Source organism: Budorcas taxicolor, chromosome 17 (genome assembly GCF_023091745.1).
Source record: "Budorcas taxicolor isolate Tak-1 chromosome 17, Takin1.1, whole genome shotgun sequence".
NCBI lineage: Eukaryota > Metazoa > Chordata > Mammalia > Artiodactyla > Bovidae > Budorcas > Budorcas taxicolor.
The window spans coordinates 61,329,748-61,352,856 of NC_068926.1; the positions used below are offsets into that span (position 1 = coordinate 61,329,748).

The following is a 23,109-nucleotide window of genomic DNA, read 5'->3' on the forward strand; positions in this document are numbered from 1 at the left end:
TTACTTCTTGCCCTTTCTTTTGCCCTTGCCTTTCTCCTTCTCTCCTTTGCCCTTGCCCCGCTTCTTCTTCTTGGACTTGAGCATGGAGCGGACCAGGTAGCCCTTCCACAGGGCCTGGATGAGAGTGGCGGCCCGCGCCATGCGCACCATCTCTTGCTCGTCCTCTAGCCTCTTCTTGGCCAAGATCTCGCGCTCGGCCTGGATCTGGGAGAACTCTTCCACCAGCACGTCGTACCGCTTCTTCAGCTCCTCCAGCTGGAGCTGCTCCTCTTGGTGGATGATGTCCAGCTCCTCGTACTCGTCCTGGGGCGAGAGGCAGGGAGCGGGTGGGCCACCGCCAGGCTCAGAGCTCCCGTCTCCACCCACTTGTGCGCAGGCTCCCCGCCTCCCTGCAGGTGCTGCCGCCCCCAGCCATGGCCGCCAATGCAAAGCTTGTCTGCATCCCAGGCACGGATGGGAAGGGGAGAGGTGGTAGCGGTCCATCCCCAGCTTGTGGTGTGAGGCCCGGCTTAAATAATTTCAGGAGTGAGGAAAACAGCCAGCTTGTGAGCTGGGCCGACTGGGCTTCTAATCTCAGCTTGGCCACATCTTGAGGGGCTTCACCTTGTTCCAAGCGTTCTCTTTTTCCTCATCTGAAACGTGGAGACAATTCCAAACCCAGGAGCAGGGGTGGGAATTATTTCCCTGATTAAATGTTGGGCTGGATGCAACGTCCTAGATGGTGACGCCAGGCACACAGTGGGGACGTTTAAAAAAATGCCAGCTGCTGCCATCAACGTGGTCCGTGTCACAGAGATACCCAGAGAGGACCCTCCTCGGGTGATGGAACCCCACAGTTCTTCCCTACCTCTAACAACCATAGCCTCTCCTGCTGTAATTCACACCTATCTCCCTCCCTCCCTCTTTCCCACCAAGTATCTATTAGAAGCACAGTACTTCCAGAGGAGGCAAGCTAAGTGGACTCTGTCTTTGCCATCATTAACCCACCACCCTCACTGGGAACAGAGAAATGAGCACAGCCTCCAGTCTCCCCCTTCCTAGAGCGCTAGGGATCAGACAGACCCCGAGTTGCCCTACTCTTCACAGCACGCCTGACATTGGGCCACTCAGAGGCTGAGGTCCTCTCCAGTGCTCACCAGGCCTTCGTGGCCCCAAAGTTGGGGCTCTGGGCTCTGGGCCGCTGATGTCAGCACAGAGCTGCATGGAGGCCTCAGGGCATCCCTGTTTTATAGGCCGCTGTCCCCTGAGCACCTGCTCCAGGCCAGATCCTGTGTTGTACAAGCCTCAGTGAATCCCCACCATGGTCCCGGCCTGGGTGTTACTGCTTATGTTGATCACATGCAGAATCCAAGGTCAAGTCCCTTGCTTAAGGTCACACTGGGACATAAGTGCCACTAGAGTGGAACCTCCAGATGACAATGGGGACTTTCTTCACTGCTGGAGGCTGGCACCTGGCCCATCTCAAGCACTTGGTGGAAAGTTCCCGGGTAACTGAGTGAAGTGGTGGAGGTGAACTTGTACTTGAATCCAGCACAGATGAGTCCTGGCTGGCGGGGCTGCTGGAGGGAGCTGAACAGGAGGGGACAGGGAGCCTGGGATGTTGACCCTAGATGGAGCCGAGATCTTTGGATCTGGTGTCAAACGCCACTTGGTGGCTGGCCGCTTCTGTTTCCTTCCTTTGCCACTGCTGCCCTCACTGCCCCAGGCTAGACAAACCCTTGAGCCTAAGGAAGGGACAGGGAAGTCACTCTGGGGAGGCCCAGAACTGGGCGTAGACCATGGACCATCTGAGGGCTTCTCTTCCCCTGCCGCCTCACCCCAATTCCTAGAAGGTCTTGGGAAACACACTTGAGACAGAATTAGGCAGACAAATACCTGCTTTTCACTCATCTCTGAATCGTATTTCTGGATCCAGTTCTCAATTTCCGTTTCCACTTTATATTTTTTCTGAAAAAAAAAAATCAATTAGTCATTGTTTGATGGACCTATAGTAACAATGAACTGCACCGAGGCTGCTCTGTGTCAGCAGGCAGTATGTCACGCCTCGCCTACTTGAATCCACACTACGAGGCGGGTTCTCCATTTCACAGATGAGGGCACGGAAGATCAGGAGTACTGACTCACTGGACCCAAGACCACGGAACTGATGGGTGGTCAGAGCTCGGATGTGAAGCCAGCTGTCTGGCTCCAGAACATTCTAGGCAGATGGAGCAGCAGGTGCAAAGGCCCTGAGCTGGGAACAAGTTCGTGATGTTTAAAGAATAGGCACCTGAGCCTGTGTGGCTGGGATGGCATGGCCGCAGGTGAGCATGGTCCCAGTGAGTTCAGAGTGAGAAGCTATGTCGCACAAGGAGGGTCTGCAGCGGGAGGAGTTTGGTTTCTAGTGTAAGGGGGAGGGGACGCTCACTGTTGCATGGATTTAGACACAGCAGAGGAATGTGCTCTAATTTTGTCTTTAAAAGATCAGCTCCTGTACATACAATGAAATGTTCAGTTCAGTTCAGTCACTCAGTCATGTCCAACTCTCTGCAACCCCATGGACTGCAGCACGCCAAGCCTCCGTGTCCATCACCAACTCCCAGAGTTTACTCAAACTCATCTCCATTGAGTCTGTGATGCCATCCAACCATCTCATCCTCTGTCGTCCCCTTCTCCCGCCTTAAAAGTTTCCCAGCATCAGGGTCTTTTCCAATGAGTCAGTTCTTCACATCAGGTGCCCAAAGTACTGGAGTTTCAGCTTCAACATCAGTCCTTCCAATGAACACCCAGGACTGATCTCCTTTAGGATAGACTGGTTGGATCTCCTTGCAGTCCAAGGGACTCTCAAGAGTCTTCTCCAACACCACAGTTCAAAAGCATCAATTCTTCAGCGCTCAGCTTTCTTTCTAGTCCAACTCTCACATCCATACATGACTACTGGAAAAACCAGAGCCTTGACTAGACAGACCTTTGTTGGCAAAGTGATGTCTCCGCTTTTTAATATGCTGTCTAGGTTGGTCATAACTTTCCTTCCAAGGAGTAAGCATCGTTTAATTTCATGGCTGCAGTCACCATCTGGAGTGATTTTGTAGCCGCCCAAAATAAAGTCTGACACTGTTTCCATCATTTCCCCATCTATTTGCCATGAAGTGATGGGACCAGATGCCATGATCTTAGTTTTCTGAAGTTGAGCTTTAAGCCAACTTTTTCACTCTCCTCTTTCACTTTCATCAAAAGGCTCTTTAGTTCTTCTTCACTTTCTGCCATAAGGGTGGTGTCATCTGTATATGTGACGTTATTGATATTTCTCCCAGCAATCTTAATTCCAGCCTGTGCTTCATCCAGCCCAGTGTTTCTCATGATGTACTCTGCACATAAGTTAAACAAGCAGGGTGACAATATACAGCCTTGACGTACTCCTTTCCCTATTTGGAACCAGTCTGTTGTTCCATATCCAGTTCTAACTGTTGCTTCCTGACCTGCATACAGGTTTCTCAAGAGGCAGGTCAGGTGGTCTGGTAGTCCCATCTCTTTCAGAATTTTCCAGTTTGTTGTGATCCACACAGTCAAAGGCTTTGGAATAGTCAATAAGGCAGAAATAGATGTTTTTCTGGAACTTTCTTGCTTTTTCGATGATCCAGCAGATGTTGGCAATTTGATCTCTGGTTCCTCTGCCTTTTCTAAAACCAGCTTGAATATCTAGAAGTTCACAGTTCAGATACTGTTGAAGCCTGGCTTGGAGAATTTTGAGCATTAATTTACTAGCGTGTGAGATGAGTGCAATTGTGCGGTATTTTGAACATTCTTTGGAATTGCCTTTCTTTGGGATTGGGATGAAAACCGACCTTTTCCTGTCCTGTGGCCAGTGCTAAGTTTTCCAGATTTGCTGGCATATTGAGTGCAGTACTTTCACAGCATCATCTTTTAGGATTTGAAATAGCTCAACTGGAATTCCATCACCTCCACTAGCTTTGTTCATAGTGATGCTTCCTAAGACCCACTTGACTTCACATTCCAGGATGTCTGGCTCTAGGTGAGTGATCACACCATCGTGATCATCTGGGTCGTGAATATCTTTTTTGTACAGTTCTTCTGTGTATTCTTGCCACCTCTTCTTAATAGCTTCTCCTTCTGTTAGGTCCAAACCATTTCTGTCCTTTATTGAGCCCATCTGTGTATGAAATGTTCCCTTGGTATCTCTAATTTTCTTGAGGAAATCTCTAGTATTTCCCATTTTATTGTTTCCCTCTATTTCTTTGCACTGATCGTTGAGGAAGGTTTCTTATCTCTCCTTGCTATTCTTTGGAATTCTGCAATGTTATTCTGCCATAAAAAGGAGTGAAGTGTTGGCAGATGTTATGTGGGCAGACCTTGAAAAGGAGATGCTAGAAAGACCATATATTTGATGATTCCATTTACATGAAGAGTCCAGAATAGGCAAATCCAAGGAGACAGAAAGATTAGTGGTTTTCAGGGGCTGGGGGAAGGGGAGTGGGTGAGAAACTGCTTAATGAGTACAAGGTGTGTTTGGAGGTGATGAAAGTGTTTTGGAACTAGAGAAAGGTTGTGGTTGTACAACACTGTGAATACTAAGTGCCACTGAATAAAATGGTTATATGTTTTGTGATGTGAATTTCACCTCAATTTTTAAAAATCGGCTCCTTAGTTCTTACGGGTTTCCCTGGTAGCTCAGATGGTAAAGGATCTGCCTGTAATGTAGGAGACCCAGGTTCGAACCCTGGGTTGGGAAGATCCCCTGAAGAAGGAAACGGACAGTATTCTCCAGTATTCTTGCCTAGAGAATCCCATGGACAGAGGAGCCTGGCGGGCTACAGTCCATGGGCTTGCAAAGAGTCCTACACAACTGAGTGACTAAACACACAGTCCTTATAGTGCAAAAGTTCTTAACTTGCGCACCATGCACAGGCTGGCTTCAGGGAGCCTGTGACCCAAGAATTGCCCACCCCTGTGTGCAGGGGCACCTGTGCCTTTTCATGGGGGAGAGGCCCAGGGCTTCCAGCAGATTCTCCAAAGAGTTGTGAAATGAAAACAAAGTGAGGATAAGTGATAGCAAGGGTGCCCTTTGTGTGGAAAGGGAGTCCACAGCAAACTGGTGCTTGCGGGGTGCCTGCGGGGCCTGGGTCCTGGCTGAGATGAGGGAGAAGGCGGATGAAGAAAGGCTACTTACTGAGCATCTACTAGGCACCAGCTCTCCACCCACCATCTCATCTAGTTCTCGTAATAACTCATTGAGGCCTATTCAATCGTGATCGTCTTCAAGATATGGAAACTAAGGCTTGGAGGGGGCTGAGAGATTTGCCAGAGGTTTCCAGGTGCCTTCATTTTCTTTGCAGGATGGGTGGGTGGGTGTCCTCCTCCTTGCGGGGCTCAGAGGAGCTTGGGAGCTTGCTCGAGATCACAGAGCCGGCATGTAGTGGGACCCCATGTCTCTGCTCCCAGTGCCCCCCGGCTCCTCTGCCCTCCCCCCACCCTGGTGGCCCCCCTGCCCGCGTCCCCCCTCCCCAGGGCACCTTCCTCAGCGCCTGCTCTGTGTCCCGGTTCTCCATGACCAGGTTGTGGAACTGCGACTGCAGCACCAGGATCTCCTGCTGGACCGCGGCCACCCTGGCCTGCGAGGCCCGGAAGTCCGCCTTCTGCTGCTTCTCCGCCTCCTGCTTGGTGCGCAGGAGGCTGTTCTCTGAGAACCTGAGCACCTGGTGCAGGTGGTTTTTCAGCTCTTGGATCACAAAGTTCTCCTTCTCCACCTGGACCGGAAAGAGGAGAGACTCTGGAGGATACCGCCCGCCATCGTGGGTCGCCGTGGCAAGAGAGGCTGGCGTGCCTGCAGCTCTTGGAGGTGGGGGGGGCATTATTATGTCTCCCCATCTTTCCCCTGGCCCAGGATGAAGACGGAACCGCCTGCCTAGAGACGAGAAAATGGAGGGGTTGAGTCTGTCTGGGGTTGCGCAGCTTAACTGGAATTTGAAGCTGGGTCTGTTCCATCTGGAGCCCACGTCTGTGGCCACCACCCTCTGTTTCCTGGCGTGAGCCAAGGGCTCAGCGTGCCTGAGACAGCTCCATGCTCCTGCCTGAGGCGCAATGGGAAGTACCCAGTTGGCAGAGATACCTGGCGTGATGCATGAAGGTGTGAGATAAACACCCAGCACAGGGAATGCCACCGGTTCTCCCCTTGAGGGCCTGGCCTGGCTCCTGCCCACAGTGGGTTCTGAAACAGGAATTAGGGTTGGGGGCGGGGGAGTTGGGGCTGTTCCGTAAATAAGCTCCAAAGGCTGATCACAAGCGCGAGAGTTTCCCTCTGAACACACTGGTGCTGTGGCTGGCTCAGGCCGGCAGCCTTGGGCTGGGGGGGCGGCTGGCAGGGGGGCCGAAGTGGGTCTCAGCTCACTTCCTGGACTCAGGGAGTGGCAGGTAGGGCTGGGGAGGGGGTTTGAGGCCAGCCAGTCCTGTGGGCAACTCTTCAACCTTCAGGTGCTGGGTTTGAAGGCAGGCAATGCTATGAGGAGTCAGAGCTTCTCGTGTGGACCCCTGAAGCCTGCCTAATTGGTGTCACCCCCTCATTTTACACTGAGATCCGATGACCTGATGAAATTTGCCCACCTGGCAGAAATGAAATTTGCCCACCCAGATCTGTCCACCTTGGCAGCCCCAAGTTGTTTTCCACCACCGGAATGAGATCAGCAAAGATACTTGGCAGGGTTGGGTCCTGTCCCTGTCTCTAAGTCACCCCTCCAACCTCTGAGTGACCTCCTCTGACTGAGCTCCTGGGAGCCTGTCATCTCTGCACTCACCAAATAATCAGCATGCCTGCTTTTCATGCCAGGTCTGCTGGGGACACAGTGGGGGGCTGAGAGAGACGAGGTCCTTGTCCTCTTGTGGGGGACCCAGACCCCAATCAAATCATCACACAAGTAGTCATCAACAAGCCCTAGCGAATGCCGAACAGGACCAAGTCAGGAAACCAGTGCGCCAGGGAGGGAGAGTGGCCTTGGCCTCTCATCTATCGCAGGGCGATGAAAAGATAGCAGCTGTCCCCCAGGACCTGCTCTCCCTGGCAAGGCTGTAGAGCAAATGTTTTGCTGGGAGCCTGGCCCCAGCTACAGACCACTTTCCCAGCATCTCTAGCACTGGCTAAGAACTGATTCCAGGCGGCGGCCCAAAAGAGCAGGTCAAAGCCCCCTTCTCTGCTTTCCTCTTTTCTGCTGGCTGGACCAATGACAATATGACTGGGGGAAGCTGGAACAGCCTGTTGGGTCCACGGTTTGAAGTCTCATGTAGGGGATGTCAGAGAAGCCAGCCAGAAGGAACCTGGGCCCCTGACAAGTTTAAGAAGCAGAACTTCCATGCCGGCTCTCTGTTAAACAGAAATCCATCTCCAGCTTGACTAAGCCCCTATTATTTGGGGTCTCTTTGTTTTAGCAGCTAAACCTATACTTATACTTCATCTCCAGGGACTTTGTAAGATGTTGGTGAGAAAATGTATGTAAAAAAATAACACATAGGACTTCCCTGGTGGTCCAGTGGTGAAGAATCAGCCTGCCAATGTAGGGGACATGTGTTTGATCCCTGATCTGGGAAGATCCCACATGCTGTGGGGCAGCTGAGCCCAAGCGCCACAGCTTCCCAGCCTATGCTCTGGAGTTTGTTCTTCACAAGAGAAGCCAGCACAATGAGAAGCTGCCGCACCACAAATAGAGGAGAGCCCTGGCTCACTGCAATCAAAGAAAGCCCACAGGCAGCAACGAAGACCAAGCTCAGGTCGTCAAAAATAAATGAACAAAAATAATTTTTAAAATAAAATAACACAGTAGGTGTCCCCAGATGGTTATTAGGTTGGGATCGTGTTATCCTTTTCCCTCTTAAAAATTGTTCTAGAACTTCCACCCCTCTCACCTGCCCTCAGGACAAAGATCACATTCCAAAGATCACCTCAAAGGTGATCTCTCAGCAAAGTCTTAAATGCCTATTACCCAGCCCTGGCCTGGAAGGTCCCTCTCTATTTCACCGACCTGGTTTACACCCTCTCATTCTTCAAGTCATGGCTTCCACCTCTCTGAGTTCCAAGTTCAGGTCTCCTATAACACTCTCTTATGGCACCTTGTACTTAACCCTTTCTTGTACTTCTCAAGACTGTAAATAAATCAGCTCTTTAAGACCTGCCTTCCCTCTCATGAACTCCATGAGGCTGGGACCATGTGGACTCATCATTTGTAAGACCTGGCACCTGGTGAGTACTCAAAACAATATTTATGGAGCAAATGAATGAAAACAACTATTTAAACCGTGGAGGGAAGAAACCTCAATTGCCAAAAGACGTGGGACCTCTCCCCGGGGCTCCCGCTGTAATCTGACCAGTACCGTGTATTCATACCTCCGCATTCCTGTTCCTCACACAGGCGGCCAGTTCATTTTCCAGGGTGTCGATGATCTCTTGGTGCCTCCGATTCCGTCGGGTGATGTCCTGGATGAACTGGATCTTGTCTCTGGCTTCCATGGGACTGGTGAGTAACTTCTCAAACAGGAAACCTCGGAGTTCTACCAGGCTATCGATAAAACACTGGGCTTCCTTGCTCCTGCCCAAGGTCTGCGCCTGCAGCAGGCTGGCGGCCTGGGGGTTACTGAGCAGGAGTCTCACGACGTTCTTGGTGGATTCTTTGATTCCCTGCATCAGCGGCGGGAGCTGGGATTTCTGCACGTCCATGGCGAAGAGGCGCTCTCGGAACCACGCTTCATCCTCGAACTCTTCCGCCTCCTTCAGTTTCCTTTCTTCCTCCTGCAGGTAACTGACTCGGCCCAGGAAGGTCTGGCAGAGGTCCTCGTGCTCCCTCACTGCCTTCGCGATGTCCGGCCCCAGCATCCCCTCCGAAGTCTTGGAATCGGACGCCGCGTGGGACAGCAGGCTCACCAGCTCCACCTTGTGGATGGTCTCGTCCAGGACAGACATGATCCTCTTGGTCTCGATGGTGGTGAGTTTGGTCTTGGCGGGGGTCAGGGCTTTCGGCGGGGTGGTGGACTTTTTGGTTGTCTGGGCTATCAGCCTTATTTTGTTGATATCAAGACCTTGGTAGAGGGGGGCCACGGTTAGGACGTCCAGAGCCATTTTATGGGCTTTGCCTCTGCACACCCTGACAGATTGAGACTTGGGTAGGCTCCCTGGGCCTCCTGCTTTGATTATGTCCGGCCACCCTGAAAAAGGAAGGAGAAGGCAGTCAGCAGAGTCACGCTGACATCGGGATGGCTGGCGTGGCCATAGCAGCTGTAAACTATTGACGTGGAGAGTTAACCTAGATTTTCTGCATCTTTGACCCAGAACTTCTCACGGAAAGCAGTTTTTAGCTCTGTGACAGTGTCAGGGCCCCAAGGGTAAGGGGACCAAATAAGGAGGTGGGTCTCAGGCACGTGTGTCAGGCAGGGGCCAAGCAGGAATGCAGACATCATTCTAAGTATTTAAACACACCCTGGGCTTCCCAGGTGGCTCAGTGGGAACGTCAGTGGAGACATCAGTGGAGACGTGGTTTGGATCCCTGGGTCAGGAAGATCCCTTGGAGAAGGGCATGGCAGCCCACTCCAGTATTCTTGCCTGGAGAACCCCACGGACAGAAGAACCTGGTGGGCTACAGTCCGTGGAGTTGGAAAGGGTTGGACATGACTGAGCACGCACACCAGTGACATGGGTGATGGAAAAGCTGAGTGGCCAACGAGGGGAACGGGAAGCTACCCAGCGACTGGCGGTGGCCGGAAGCCACACCGCAGGAGGAGGAGGGGCGGGTCTGGGGATCAGGGTCCCCTGGGGGAAGCTGGAGCCACAGCCATTTCCTGTCCAGGAGTCACTGTAGCCCCAGAGGAGCTGTGGCCTCTGCTGGAAATGCAGCCCAAAGCAGAGAGAAGGGGCGGAAATCTGGTTCCTCCCTTCGTCCAGCCTTCCAATCTAACACCAGCACCTCCTCTTGACCAAATTCAGGGGGAAACCAGCTGGCAAGGGAGCCTGGGCAGTGCAGCCAGCAGGGGTGGACAGCCAGAGAGAGCAGAAGAGAAACAAGCACGAAATAGCGCTGAGAGCAAGCACCACGAGGACAAGCACAGCGTATCCGCCCCGGCTTTTAGAAATGTATTTTAAAAATCGGGGTGGGGATGACCAGTGGCTTCAAAGCACAACTTAAAAACCTGTTTTGCTACAGAAACAGACTCAGACATAGAAAACAAACTTCCGTTTATCACAGGGGAAGGAGGTGGGGATAATTTAGGAGTATGGGATCTACAGATCCACACTACTGTATATAAACTAGATTAACAACAAGGATTTACTGTACAGCACAGGGAACTATATTCAATATCTTGTAATAACATAATGGAAAAAATCTTAAAAGTTGTACGTATATGTATATATATGAAACTGAACCACCGTACTGTATGCCTGAAACTGACAAATATTGTAAGTCAAGTATACTTCACTCTTTAAAACTATATATTTAAAAAAAAAATACTGTTTTAGGGACTTCCCTGGGGGCCCAGTGGTTAAAAATCCGCATTCCAATGCAGGGGACTCAGGTTTAATCCCTGGTTGGGGAACTAAGATCCCACATGCCAAGGGGGCAACTCAGCCCATGTCACAGCTAGAGAGAAGCCAGAGTGTTGTGATGAAGATCCTGTGTGTCACAACCAAGCCCTGATACAGCCAAATAAATAAATACTTTTTTAAAAAAAAGAAAAACTGTTTTGCTAGATGCAACAGTGTATAGTGAAGTGGCTCCTGGATCACAAGAAGGACATTAGTAGGAAAACCTATGATAGCCAAATAAAGTTGATAGTTTAGTTCCTAGCATTGTATAATTTTAATTTCTTAGTTTTGACAAACCTATGTAAGATATTAACATCTGGGGGAGCTGAATGAAGGTTACAGGGGAATTCTCTGTATTATCTTTGCTATTTTTCTGTAAATCTATAATTACTACAAAATTAAAAGTTTAAAAGACTTTCAGGAAAAAAAAAAAAAACCTCTGATGGCATTCAGAAATCGGTCATCAGTGTTGCCTATATGGCCAGATGGCTAAGAGTACTAAGCTTTGCAGCAACCCCATATGAGTTTCAGATCCTCGCTGTGGGACCCTGGCCTGGCTATTTAATCCCACTAAGCCTGGAAGGAATGATGCTAAAGCTGAAACTCCAGTACTTTGGCCACCTCATGCGAAGAGTTGACTCATTGGAAAAGACTCTGATGCTGGGAGGAATTGGGGGCAGGAGGAAAAGGGGACGACGGAGGATGAGATGGCTGGGTGGCATTACCGAGTCGATGGACGTGAGTCTGAGTGAACTCTGGGAGTTGGTGATGGACAGGGAGGCCTGGCGTGCTGCGATTCATGGGGTCCCAAAGAGTCGGACACGACTGAGTGACTGAACTGAACTGAACTGAAGCCTGGGCTTCCTCAGTCATTAGACAAGGATCATCACAGGGGAAGTATCTGGCACAGATCCTGGACGTTGTGAGTGCTCGATAAATAACGAGTATTGTTATCTAGGGGAAAACGAAGTCCCAAGTTCAGGACTTCACTGGTTTCCCAGTCTTCATCTCCCACCACCCCGCCCCTCCCCGGAGATCCAGATGGCTGGGATCGGCTGGACCTCCCAACATACTGTGTCGAAGATGGACCCCACCACGTCTCCACTCCTCACCTTGTCCGTCTAGTACCCCTTGTCTGGATGGTCAACAACTCTGCCATCCGAATTGCTCAAGCCAGACACCTGAGTGCCACCCGAACTCTGCCTCCTCTCCCATATCCAACGCACCACCCAATTATCTGTGTTCCCCCTTGAGAGCTCCCAGTCTGTTTCCTCCTCAGCAGCCTCTCTGCCACCGAGCAGGGCCCTTGATGGTGCTCGCTTCGTGATTAAAGAGTTCTTTAACTGGTCTGCTTACATCTGCTGCTGCTCCCGGTAAGAAAGATCGTCCGAGTAGTCACCCATTTGGGTATTTATTGAGCCCCCAGGGATATTAAAAAAGATGCAAGGTATTTCTTGTCCTCCCAGAGTTTATAACCTAGTTTGGGATGTGGAACAGGCACATGTGAAAGTTCAGCAACTATGGACGGAGGGGATGAAGCTGTGTTGGCAGTTGCTTAGCACCTGATCTGGCTGCCTTTCTTCCTATTCTCTGGCCCTTTAGGTGTTTCTTGTTTCTTGGATTCCCTCCGCTTCTTTCTGTTTACTCTTTGCTTTGCTGAAAAGGAGGTATCTAGATGTTCAATCCTCTCTCTCTCACACTGTTTTGGTTTTTTTTTTTTCTTTTTTTTTCGGCTGCATGCCATGCAGCATGTGGGATCCGACCCGATTTTGAACCCATGTCCCCTGCACTGGGAGTCAGAGTCTTAACCACTGGACCGAGAGGGGGGTGCTCTGTCTTGCCTGTCTTTGATTCCCACCCGCTTCCTACGCCTTAATAAATCTTGTGAGTTGCTTCAGGCTTCTCCTGAAAATAACATTTTAGGGATGGCCGTGGAGGGTCCTCAGCCTCTCTGGGGATGAAGGAAATCTGCGCCGCCCCCTCCAGCCACAGGATGGATGTGAACAAAGTGTTTCATGAAGGCACGTTTCCCCATTGTCCACCAAAGCTCTCAAGCATAAATCAGAATGCCCGAAGTTTTTAGGGCATTGAATGCAGTGTTGAAGAAAATGTTCCCATTTTCAGCCAAATTACCTCTTTTGCTTTAAAGGGCAAGCTTGTTTTCTTTGATTATGATGATGCCCGTCAGTTCCTGACAGCTCATTTGGGTGAACAAGAAAAAGCCAGTGGCACTGGGACTGGGGGAAATGCGTCTGACTTCTGATGACAAAAATCACTGGAGAATCTTTTTTCCTTGAATTCTAATGCGATCACTTCATGTCCTTTTTAATGCCACCAACCTTAATATTTAAATCGCTTCCAACGCAAGCCTCTCCTTATAAGATTCCTGCCCTGAGAGTGAAGCACTGGTGTTAATGGAGGGGAGACTTTAATTGGATCATCCCTTTATTTGTTATTAATTCTGCTGCTGAACTTTATAAATGGAAATATATCTTTATCATGCAAATTATACCTCGTTTTCATTCAAATGGGCTTGTTGGATGTTGTATTACATTCCCTCTCGGAACATTTTTGAGTTTGAAAAAAAAAAAGATTTGAGGTAAATTATGTATGTTTCCCCCTGGGGAGAAAAAGGAGAAGAAAATCCAGCACCTACAAGTACCCTCAAATCCAGCGCTAGTCCATGGAGAAGTCAAAGGATGTGAAAAAACAAGCTTGAGAGAGAGAGACAGAGTGTTTGTGTGTGTCTGGGTGTGGGTGTGGGTGTGGGTGTGGGTGGGTATGAGGGGCATCTCACTTTAAGGAATGCCATTTAAATACTAACTAACTCTTAGGAACTCCTTGGCAATCCAGTGTTGAGGACTCGGTGCTCGCACAGCCAGGGGACTGGGTTTGATAAGTGGTCAGGGAACTAAGATCCCACAAGCTGAGTGCCGGGAAAAAAAAAAAAAACAAGCAGGTGAGGGAGACAGACTAAATCATCTCAGGGTAAGCTTTGAATCACCTCTCATTGGGTTTTATATTTTGGAGTCAAGCAATCACATACTTTGGAAATTTTTGTTGTTGCTGCTGTTATTCAGTTGCCAAGTCATGTTCGACTGTTCGAGACCCCCATGGGCTGCACTATGCCAGGCTTCCCTGTCCCTCACCGTCTCCGGGAGGTTGCCAAAGTTCATGTCCATTGAATCAGTGAAGCCATCCAACTATCTCATCCTCTGTCATCCCCTTCTCCTGCCTTCAATCATACTCAGCATCAGGGTCTTTTCCAGTGAGTCAACTCTTCACATCAGGTGGTCAGAGTATTGGAGCTCCAGTTTCAGCGTCAGTCCTTTCAATGAATACTCAGAGTTGATTTCCTTTAGGATTGACTGGTTGGATCTCCATGTAGTTCAAGGGACTCTCAAGGGTCTTCTCCAGCGCTACAATTCACAAACATCAGTTCTTTGGTGCTCTGCCTTCTTTATTGTCTAGCTGTCATATCCATACATGACTGCTGGAAAAACCATAGCCTTGACTAGACAGACTTCTGTTGGCAAAGTGACATCTTTGCTTTTTAACACATTATCTAGATTTGTCAAAGCTTTCCTGCCAAGAAGCAATGGTCTTCTAATTTCATGGCTGGAGTACCATCTGCAGTGATTTTAGAGCCCAAGAAGAGGAAATCTTTCACTGCTTCCACCTTTTCCCCTTCTATCTACCGTGAAGTGATGGGCCCAGATGCCATGATCTTAGTTTTTTTAATATTGAGTTTTAAGCTGTTTTTTTCACTCTCCTCCTTCACCTGCATCAAGAGGCACTTGAGTTCCTCTTCATTTTATTTTTTTTTGAGTTTTTAAAAATTAATTTATTTTTTAATTGAAGGATAATTGCTTTACAGAATTTTGTTGTTTTCTGCCAGATATCAACACTTTCTGCCATTAGAATGGTATCATCTGCACATCTGAGGTTATCGATATTTTTCCTGGCAATCTTGATTGTAGCTTGTGATTCATCCAGCCTTGCATTTTGCATGATGTGCTCTGCGTATAAGTTAAATAAACAGGGTGACAACAGCTTTGTGGTACTCCTTTCTCAATTCTGAAGCAGTCTGTTGTTCCCTAGAGGGTTCTGACTGTTGCTTCCTGACCCGCATACAGGTTTCTCAGGAGACAGGCATTATGGGCAGATTACAAAGACACACCATGTAACTGATGATGACATGGGGCCCACAGGTCAGCATGATGCCACAGTGATGGGTAACAAGAGATATCCTCATGACCGCTGGTTCCAACTCAGTGTCGCCCAAATCCCTCTCACTGGAGTGTCAGCTTTGTGATTTCTACCAGATCTCTAGACCAGGTTGTGCTATTATCCACTCAGTTATTTTCTTTAAGTACACTTTCATTCTTAAGTACTTCTCATTAAAAAGGAAACTTTATATCTCTGCTGTAACTGGAAAATCTGTTTCAACTCATTAAACAGAAGATGACAATGTCTACCTCCTGATGTTATTTCATTCCAGCTAGTTACTGGGACCCAGGCAAGATGAGTCTGAGACTGGAACGCTATCCTTAAAAAGCAAGATTAGCAAGCAGTTGTTGTTGTTGAGTCACTCAGTCGTGGCCGACTCTTTTGCAAGGGAAAGTCCCCCTATGGCCACTTTTGAAGGATTACTCAGTCCTCTCTTGTCCTTTTTGAGAACCTGTGTTCCCTGGATGGCTTCTGGCTTGCGGAAGATTCCTGGGCTGGAGGTGGAGCCGTGAACACTGGCGGTAGTAACAGACTGAATCTCATCAGCGGAGATGACTCTGTGACCGCAGGCTCCAGTGTTACCCTGGGCCTTGGAGACAGAGGGCTCTGAATAGTGTCTGAGGTTGGGACGGAATGCGCTCCACGGGACAGATTTCCAAGCTGCTGGTTAGGTTTATAATGAATAACTCTCTATGGCTACTGGCCACGGCTATAGCCCTGGGCAAATTCACTTAACCTTCTGGGCCCTTATCTCTGAATCTGGATAGGAAAACATGAGCCCACTGCATGGTGATTAAGTTTGGGGGTTCCCATGATAGACGAATTTGAAGTTCAGTCCTAGGGGATCACCACTTCCTTGCTCCGTGGCTTTAGGTAAGTCTATTAAGGTCTCTGAGCATCTTCGGCTTCCTCAACTGTGACATTCCCTGGTGGCTCAGATGGTAAAGAGTCCACCTGCAATGTAGGAGATCTGGGTTCAATTCCTGGGTTGGGAAGATCCCCTGGAGAAGGAAATGGCAACCTACTCCAGTATTCTTGCCTGGAGAATTCCATGGACAGAGGAGCCTGGCAGGTTTATGGTCCATGGGGTCACAAAGAGTCAAACATGACTGAGCTAGAGTTTCACTTTCACCTGTGACATGGGGATAATAACAGACGCCATGCTTGATAAAACTGTTGTGAGCATGACGTGAAGTCCGGACTCAATCATGTTGGGCTTTTAGGTGGACTTCCAAAATGATATGATTTAATATTGACATTTGAATACTTCTTAAAACAGAATGTGTGTTTTTCCTCAAAATAATATATATTTGTTTTTGCGCAGAAAGGTTTATAAACAGCCAACATGGATCCATTTTTCTACTCCTTTTTACTATTTCTGTTTTTAATTATGCAGGCTTCTGCATTATTCACGACTTTCTGTAAGTAATGGAAGAAGACAGAGACCGCTTAAACCACTCACCATTTTCCAGGCTCTTCCCTCTTACAAATTAATTCATCACAATTTTTAATTCCTCTTTTGGCAATGTAGCTGTCAAAGTGTTTATTTCTGGTTCTCTGCAACTGTGGGTAGTATCACTTTGGTTGTTTCAGACAGAAGGAAGAATTTCTTAGCAGTGAATTTGGATTTTTCTAAAATAGACTTCCCCACTTAAATATATGTATACATTTAAATCATAATCTTATCAGATGCAAAACACTGGCTTTTCCTGACTGACAGATGTTGCAAAAGAGTCTTTTAAAAACTGTGACCCTTTAGTGAATGGTGGAATCAGTTTGGCTGTTGAGACTAGCATTAAAAATAAATGAAATAAAAAATATCAGAGCACACTGCATGTAGTAAGTATCCTTTTGCATTTAAACAGGCTTGTGCTGTGTGCCAGGTTGAGGAGGAAAATGTATTTCTTTGCCTGGCTTGTGGTTAAAAAAAAGACCTGCATCCAAAAGATTTTATGTTAAAGGCATTTGATTGGCCATAGGATATAACCTGCTGCTAGGGTCTTCCCAGGTGGCTCAGTGGTAAAGAATCTGCCTGCAAATGCAGGAGACGCCAGAGATGCAGGTTCAGTTCCTGGGTTGGAAATATTTCTTGGAAGAAATGGCAACCCACTCCAGTATTCTTGCCTGGAAAGTTCCATAGACAGATGAGCCTGGTGGGCTACAGTACAGGGGATCAAAAAAGAGTCAGACGGAACAAATAATGTGTGCCATTGTTTGAAAGCTAAGGTCAAAGAGATAATTTCCTCTGATGTTCTGTATTTCAAATGATCTTGATTTTTAATCCCTTTTGCTTTCAGTTCCACTAACTAGGGCTTGAAGGGGAAAGATTGGGGGGGAGGTGTATATGTGTGTAGCACTTGTGTGAAAATACCAGTGTAGAACAGAGTTGTTCAATCTCCACACTATTGTCATTTTGGGTCAGATAATGGTTGTGGAGGCTGTCCTGTGTGTTGTAGGATGTTTAGCGTCATTCCTGGCCTCTACCCACTCGATGCCAGTAGCATCCTTCTCTTGCCATTAGCTCCAATCAGTTGGAAATGCAATATCTCCAGACATTGCCCAATGGTCCTGTGGGGTGGGTGTGCGGTGCTCCTCATTGAGAACCACTGGTTTGGACCACAGTGGCCTGGCTCCCCAAAAAAACTCTTGCCCGCCTATATGCTAAGTCCAGTGCTCTATCCAGATTCAAAGAAAGGCTTGCTCATGCCTTGCCCACTCTGTCTGATGAGCGACATCTCAAACCACCACCAGTTACAGAATCAAGATCAGATTTACCAGCTGGGTCTTAGGAGCCCTGGGTGCAGGATCCTCCCCTGCCAGGGGCTCTTGGAATAAGTCTGGGCAAGTCCCTTATCTCTTTTGCACATGGGAACACACACCTGTCATAGCCATCAAATGGGAACTGGGTTGAGGAAGGATGGTTTAACAGATGGGAAGGCCCTTTGGAGGGTTAAAAGCTCTCTCTCAAGTGGAGTGATTATGATTATGATTATATGTTGAGGGATAAATCAGGTTATACATTGGCCTCACTGCCCAGAGCTGTTTTCTCTCAGGGAGAAAGGGAAGTATGTAGAGGCAGGGAACTTAGCAATTGAGTAGGGAGAAAAGATTCAGTTCTTAATTCTTTTTTTTTTTTTTGTGGCTGCACCGTCTAGCTGGTGGGATCTTAGTTCCCCAACCAAGGATCAAACGTGAGCCCACAGCAGTGAAAGCGCCAAGTCTTAACCACTGGACTGCCAGGTAATTCTGGAAGACTATTTATAATTCAATCTGTTTACTCATTATAGGTTTATTCAAATTTTCTCTTTCTTCTTGGGTCGATTTTAATAATTTGTCTTTCTAGTCCTGAGTGTTCATTGGAAGGACTGATGCTGAAGTTGAAACTCCAATACTTTGGCCAACTGATTCGAAGAGCTGACTCATTTGAAAAGACCCTGATGCTGGGAAAGATTGAAGGTGGGAGGAGAAGGGGACGACAGAGGATGAGATGGTTGGATGGCATCACCAACCCAATGGAGATGAGTTTGGGTAAACTCTGGGAATTGGTGATGGACAGGGAGGCCTGGCGTGCTGCAGTCCATGGGGTTGAAAAGAGACACAGCTGAGCGACTGAAGTGAACTGAGGAATTCATTCATTTTATCTAAGTTGTCTTATTTTTTTGGCATGAAGTTTTTCATCATATTCCTTATAATTCTTTAAGTTTCTGTAGTTCTGATTTTGGCAATTTGTGCCTTTTATTTTCTTGGTCAGTCCAGCTATATCTTCCTGGTATATTAGCCTTCCTATCAATATCAAATGGTCCCTCTTTGTTCTAGTAATATTTTCTTTTTGTCTTAAAATCAATTTTGTCTGATAGCAGTTTAGCGTTTCCAGCTTTATTATGGTTACTGTTTGCATGGAGTCCAATTTTTTTCATTATCTGTGTCTTTTAATCTAAGATGAATTTCTTGTAGGCAGAATATATTTCAGTCTCACTTATGTATTTATTTATTTTGAAGCACTTCTTTCTCTCTCTTTTTTTTTTTTTTTTGACTGTGCCGCACAGCTTAGCTCCCTGACCGGGGATTGAAGCTGCACCTTTGGCAGTGAAAGCACTGAGTCCTAACCACAGGACTGCCAAGGAATTCCTCAGTCTCATTTTTTAAACTTAGTCTGGCAACCTCTGTTTTGATTGGAGTGTTTTTTTCCATTTAATAATTTACATTAAATTATTCATATAGTTGGATTTACATCTGCTGACTTACTAATTTTTATTTATTTCATTGCCGGGGTCCAGCCCCGGTGGATCCAGGGAATTCAAAGCGTGGACGGTGTTGGCATGAGACAAACTTATTTATTGATTGATATAAGATTAGATTAGGAAGAAACAGTATAGTAGGAAAATTAAGTGGAGAAAGAGGGCTGAATAACTTGGATTATGTGGAAGACCAATAAAATTCCAGACAAGGAATTTGCACCATCTACGTTGGGCCACCGGCGCGCGCTTGAATATCTAAGGGTGCCTTGCCTTAGGCTCCCTTTCGCGCGGGTCTTAACAGCCAGGGCAAGTAAGTAGACTTGGCGAGCCTCTGCGCCCCAGATGGGAATTCAGCCTGAAATTAAAATAAAGAGGAAAAGGAAAAAGAGAGAGAGAGAGACACGGGGGAAACCAGTCCAGCGACTGGCTCCAGCCCCTATTGTCTAGAAAAGCCTTTTATACCTTTTTTGATTGTACATAGGGATCAATGGGTAATACAACATTATGCAGTGTTAGCAGTCCAGACTCTTATCAAAACCAGGCTTTTCTCTCTGCATACCTAATTGTATACACAAGTCTTAGGTGATTTACATCATCTTCTGGCCAAAAAGGGCCAATTAACATTTTACAGCCTTTTTTCTGATAAGGGTTTGTCAACCAGAAGACTTATTTGTGTTGATCTTCCCAAGGTTTGGTGCCACTCTCAGAAAGCACTAAATAAAGTTACATTCTTACATAGCAAGGACACAAGAGGAGGGCAGTGATATATAACAAAGAGAAGTAATTAACTCAAAAGTCTAGTGTTGCTAACATCAGAACTACTATATATCTTTTTCCATATCCCCTTTACATTGATTAATATCCTCCCAGGCGCCTAAAAGATAAAGAATATGGAGGCCTGGCAGCAGTCATTGAGTCAACAGCGAAAACCCTCTACCAATATAATTTTTAACTCTTTAGAAAAGGCTCTGTATCTTTAAGATGCTTTTAAGCTTTGTGCCTCTCACGGTTGGGGGGCTGTAAGCAATTCACAAGCTGTAAGAGGTCCGGGGAACCTGTTAGGCAAGCTAGAGAGCAATCAGAGGGGGTTTAACTGAAACATTCCTTTCAAATGCAGAAGACTAAAGCCCTGAATTGACTTTTTTCCAGAGAATATCAGAAAAGTGGAAAAGCAGAGTACAAAGGCCGGCAGATTTTTGGTTTTTGGGGGTACATGCTCAGGAAATGCCAGGGGGAACTCTGAAGTCTGATCACAACCTTGCGTATGTCAGCTTCCTTCCTCATGACCTTGTCACGGGCAGGATTCCTCACACTGGCTTCTGGCATTTCATCTCATGCCTTTTCTTTTTTGTCCCCATGCTATTTACCAAATGCTTTTTATTGTGTTAAATGTTTTTAGTCCATTCTTTTAATTATTCCATTGATTTTTAAAATATTTTTTGAGTGGTTTTTTTTTTTTTTTTTTAGTGGTCGATTTAGGGATTATAATGTACACCTTAATTTATCATAATCTATTCTGGGATACTAAATATTTTCTATTTGATGAGTCATTGTTATCTTGTCTTCTTTCAGTTATTTAAACATGTTTTCCTTTAGTTCTTTGATCGTATTTATAATAGCTTTTTTGAAGTCTTTGTCTGCTGAAACCAACATCTGGGGACACATAGAGACTGTTTCTGTTGACTGTGTTTTTCCCCTGAGTATGTTTACACACATCTCACAATTTTTATTGAACACTGGAAATCTTAGAGGGAAATTTTTTTTTTTGGTAGCAACACAGTATTTTTTTTTCCTAATGATTGCTGCTTTTGTTTTGCTTGGGCATTTGGTAATTTACTTCCTGGACTAAATCTGTCAAGTCAGTCTCCTCCATGGTATGCAGCTACTGATATCTCTGCTTAATTTTTTTTTGCATATTTTTATTTTAAAACTTGGCTTCCTAGGGGTCACCTATGTATCCACATAGTTTAATATTCAGCCAAAAATCAGTGAGGGGTTGTGCTCAAACTTTGAACCAGTAAGGCTCCTATTCTTGGATGGCAAGTACCCTGTGCACTCAGTACACCTCTCTACACCAGGCTCCAAAAGCCAAGCATTTCTAAGTCACTTGGGCCTGAGCAGGTCTCTGCTGCACATGCGCATAACCTCTAGTCAGTCAAGGTAAGACAGAGCTCATCAGGTTCCGCATGGATGCCCCATTCCCCAGAACTCCAAGTTTTCAGTGCACTGTTGGCACTGAATAGAACTACAACCTTGGACTGCTACAACCGCTGGCGTTCCCTGTTCTCGTCCCACCAAGATTGCTACTTTAGCCAAGAGTCCTCCAAATCAAGTGAGCCCCATCAGACAGCGACAGTGAAGCTCTTGGTTTTCAGGGGGCTACCCGCCTGGTTGAACTATTATGCCAGATAGAACTGAGTATGGGGAAATCAGAGAAGTCCCAGGTAAGTACAGAACAAACTTGAAGTTCGGTGGTTTTATGAATAAAAGCTCTCAGTTTGTTGTATGACTTTGGCTGATTTTCAGAGTGCTAATTTAGCAATAGATGGTTTTGTCTAGCTTTATAGTTGCTTTGAAAAATTATTACTGTGTTAAAATATACATAAGTTCAGGGGTAAAGAATCCACCTTCAGTGCAGAAGACCGGGTTGGAGTCCTGGGTTGGGAAGATTCCCTAGAGGAGGGAATGCCAGTTCACTCAGGTATTCTTGCCCGGAAAATCTTACGGACAGAGGAGCCTTGGCGGGCTATCGTCCAAGGGTTTGCAGAGTCAAGACACAACTGAAGCGACCGACTTCGATTGAAGCAACTGAGCACTCATGCAGGCAACATAAAGTTTACCACTGTAACCATTTAAAATTCAGTGGCATTAAATTGTTACATTCATATCTATATGCAACCATCACCACCATCTGCCTTCCAGAACTTTTTCATCATCCCAAATTGAAACTCTGTACCTATTAAGTAATAACTGCCCGTTTCCCACTCCCCCAGCCCCTGGCGACAACTATTCTACTTTGTTTTAGTTAATCCTTGCAACAAACCCTTTCTCTTGAGTATGTAAATGAAATTATATTTTAAGGACAGCGATGGAAGTTAAGGTCTAAAGTTATTATAGCACAAAAGGCCAACATTGGTACAAAGGTACATAATTTAAACACTCACTGTCATTGCATGCTCACCTTGGGATTTATAGGCTGTTGACAGAATGGTAGGGGACTTATAAAACTACTCTCTCACCCCCAACACCTATGTGTAACTTGAAAGTAGTTTAACTTTGGTGTGAGTCCACTTGACTAATATCATCCACGTTTTACGGATGAGGAAGTGGAACCATGAAGTGGACAAGAGGAAGGGCAGAGTAGAGGCAGAGACACCAAAGAGGACGCCCAGTCGTCTTTGCAGAAGATCGAGAGGGAGGTCCAGACTGAGGCAGGGGCTGGAGATCAGGGTCCTGAGCTGGGGACGGGCTAGCGGTGGGGGGAGGGGGGACGGGATGCTGATTCCTCAGAGTGTCAAAAAGATAAGAGGACTAGATCCCATTCAACATCTCCCCATCATCTCCAGCCCTTCCCCACATGATCACTCACCTGCTCGGTGGTCTTTAAGTTTTTCTGTCCTTGGTTACCACAGCTGTTCCTGCGTTGCTAGGTTACCCATCAATCTCAGAAGGCGGGACTCGGTGTCTGATTAACTTTCCTTTTCGCCATTCGATTCCTTATTCCCCTCGGTTTGGTCCACCTCCTGAGGACTGACCAATCAGAAACAAGGTGTGTCTAACTCTCCACCAATTGAAAGAGCCGGGCGTCCCTCAGGCTTAAGCTGAACGAGTAAGGCGGGGAGAATGGGCGTGAAAGGGGCGGAGCTTCTTTGTCCCGCCTCTCTTCCCCAAGGAGGCGGGCAAGGAGGCGTGTGTTAACTGGAGAAGGACGTAAGGGTTGGCCAATCAGAGATCATCATGACGCCCGAGTTAGCCAATAGAGCGCGGCGAAGGGGGGAATGGGGCGGTGCCGGCCAGGCGAAGGGGACAGTAGGCGGCGGATGGGAGAGCTGGCGCAGCTGCCGTGGTGGCAGCGGCTGAGGTGGC

General features: G+C 47.2%; 1 protein-coding gene across 1 annotated transcript; it reads right to left on the minus strand.

The window, feature by feature from the left end:
• On the minus strand, positions 1 to 9,097 carry IQCD (IQ motif containing D). Its single transcript, XM_052655061.1, has 4 exons — positions 8,369 to 9,097; positions 5,511 to 5,744; positions 1,876 to 1,947; positions 1 to 303 (listed from the first exon to the last, which is right to left on the minus strand). Exons 1-4 carry the CDS (start codon positions 9,095 to 9,097, stop codon positions 1 to 3), a joined length of 1,338 nt encoding a protein of 445 aa, XP_052511021.1.
• Positions 9,098 to 23,109: the final 14,012 nt, after the last annotated feature.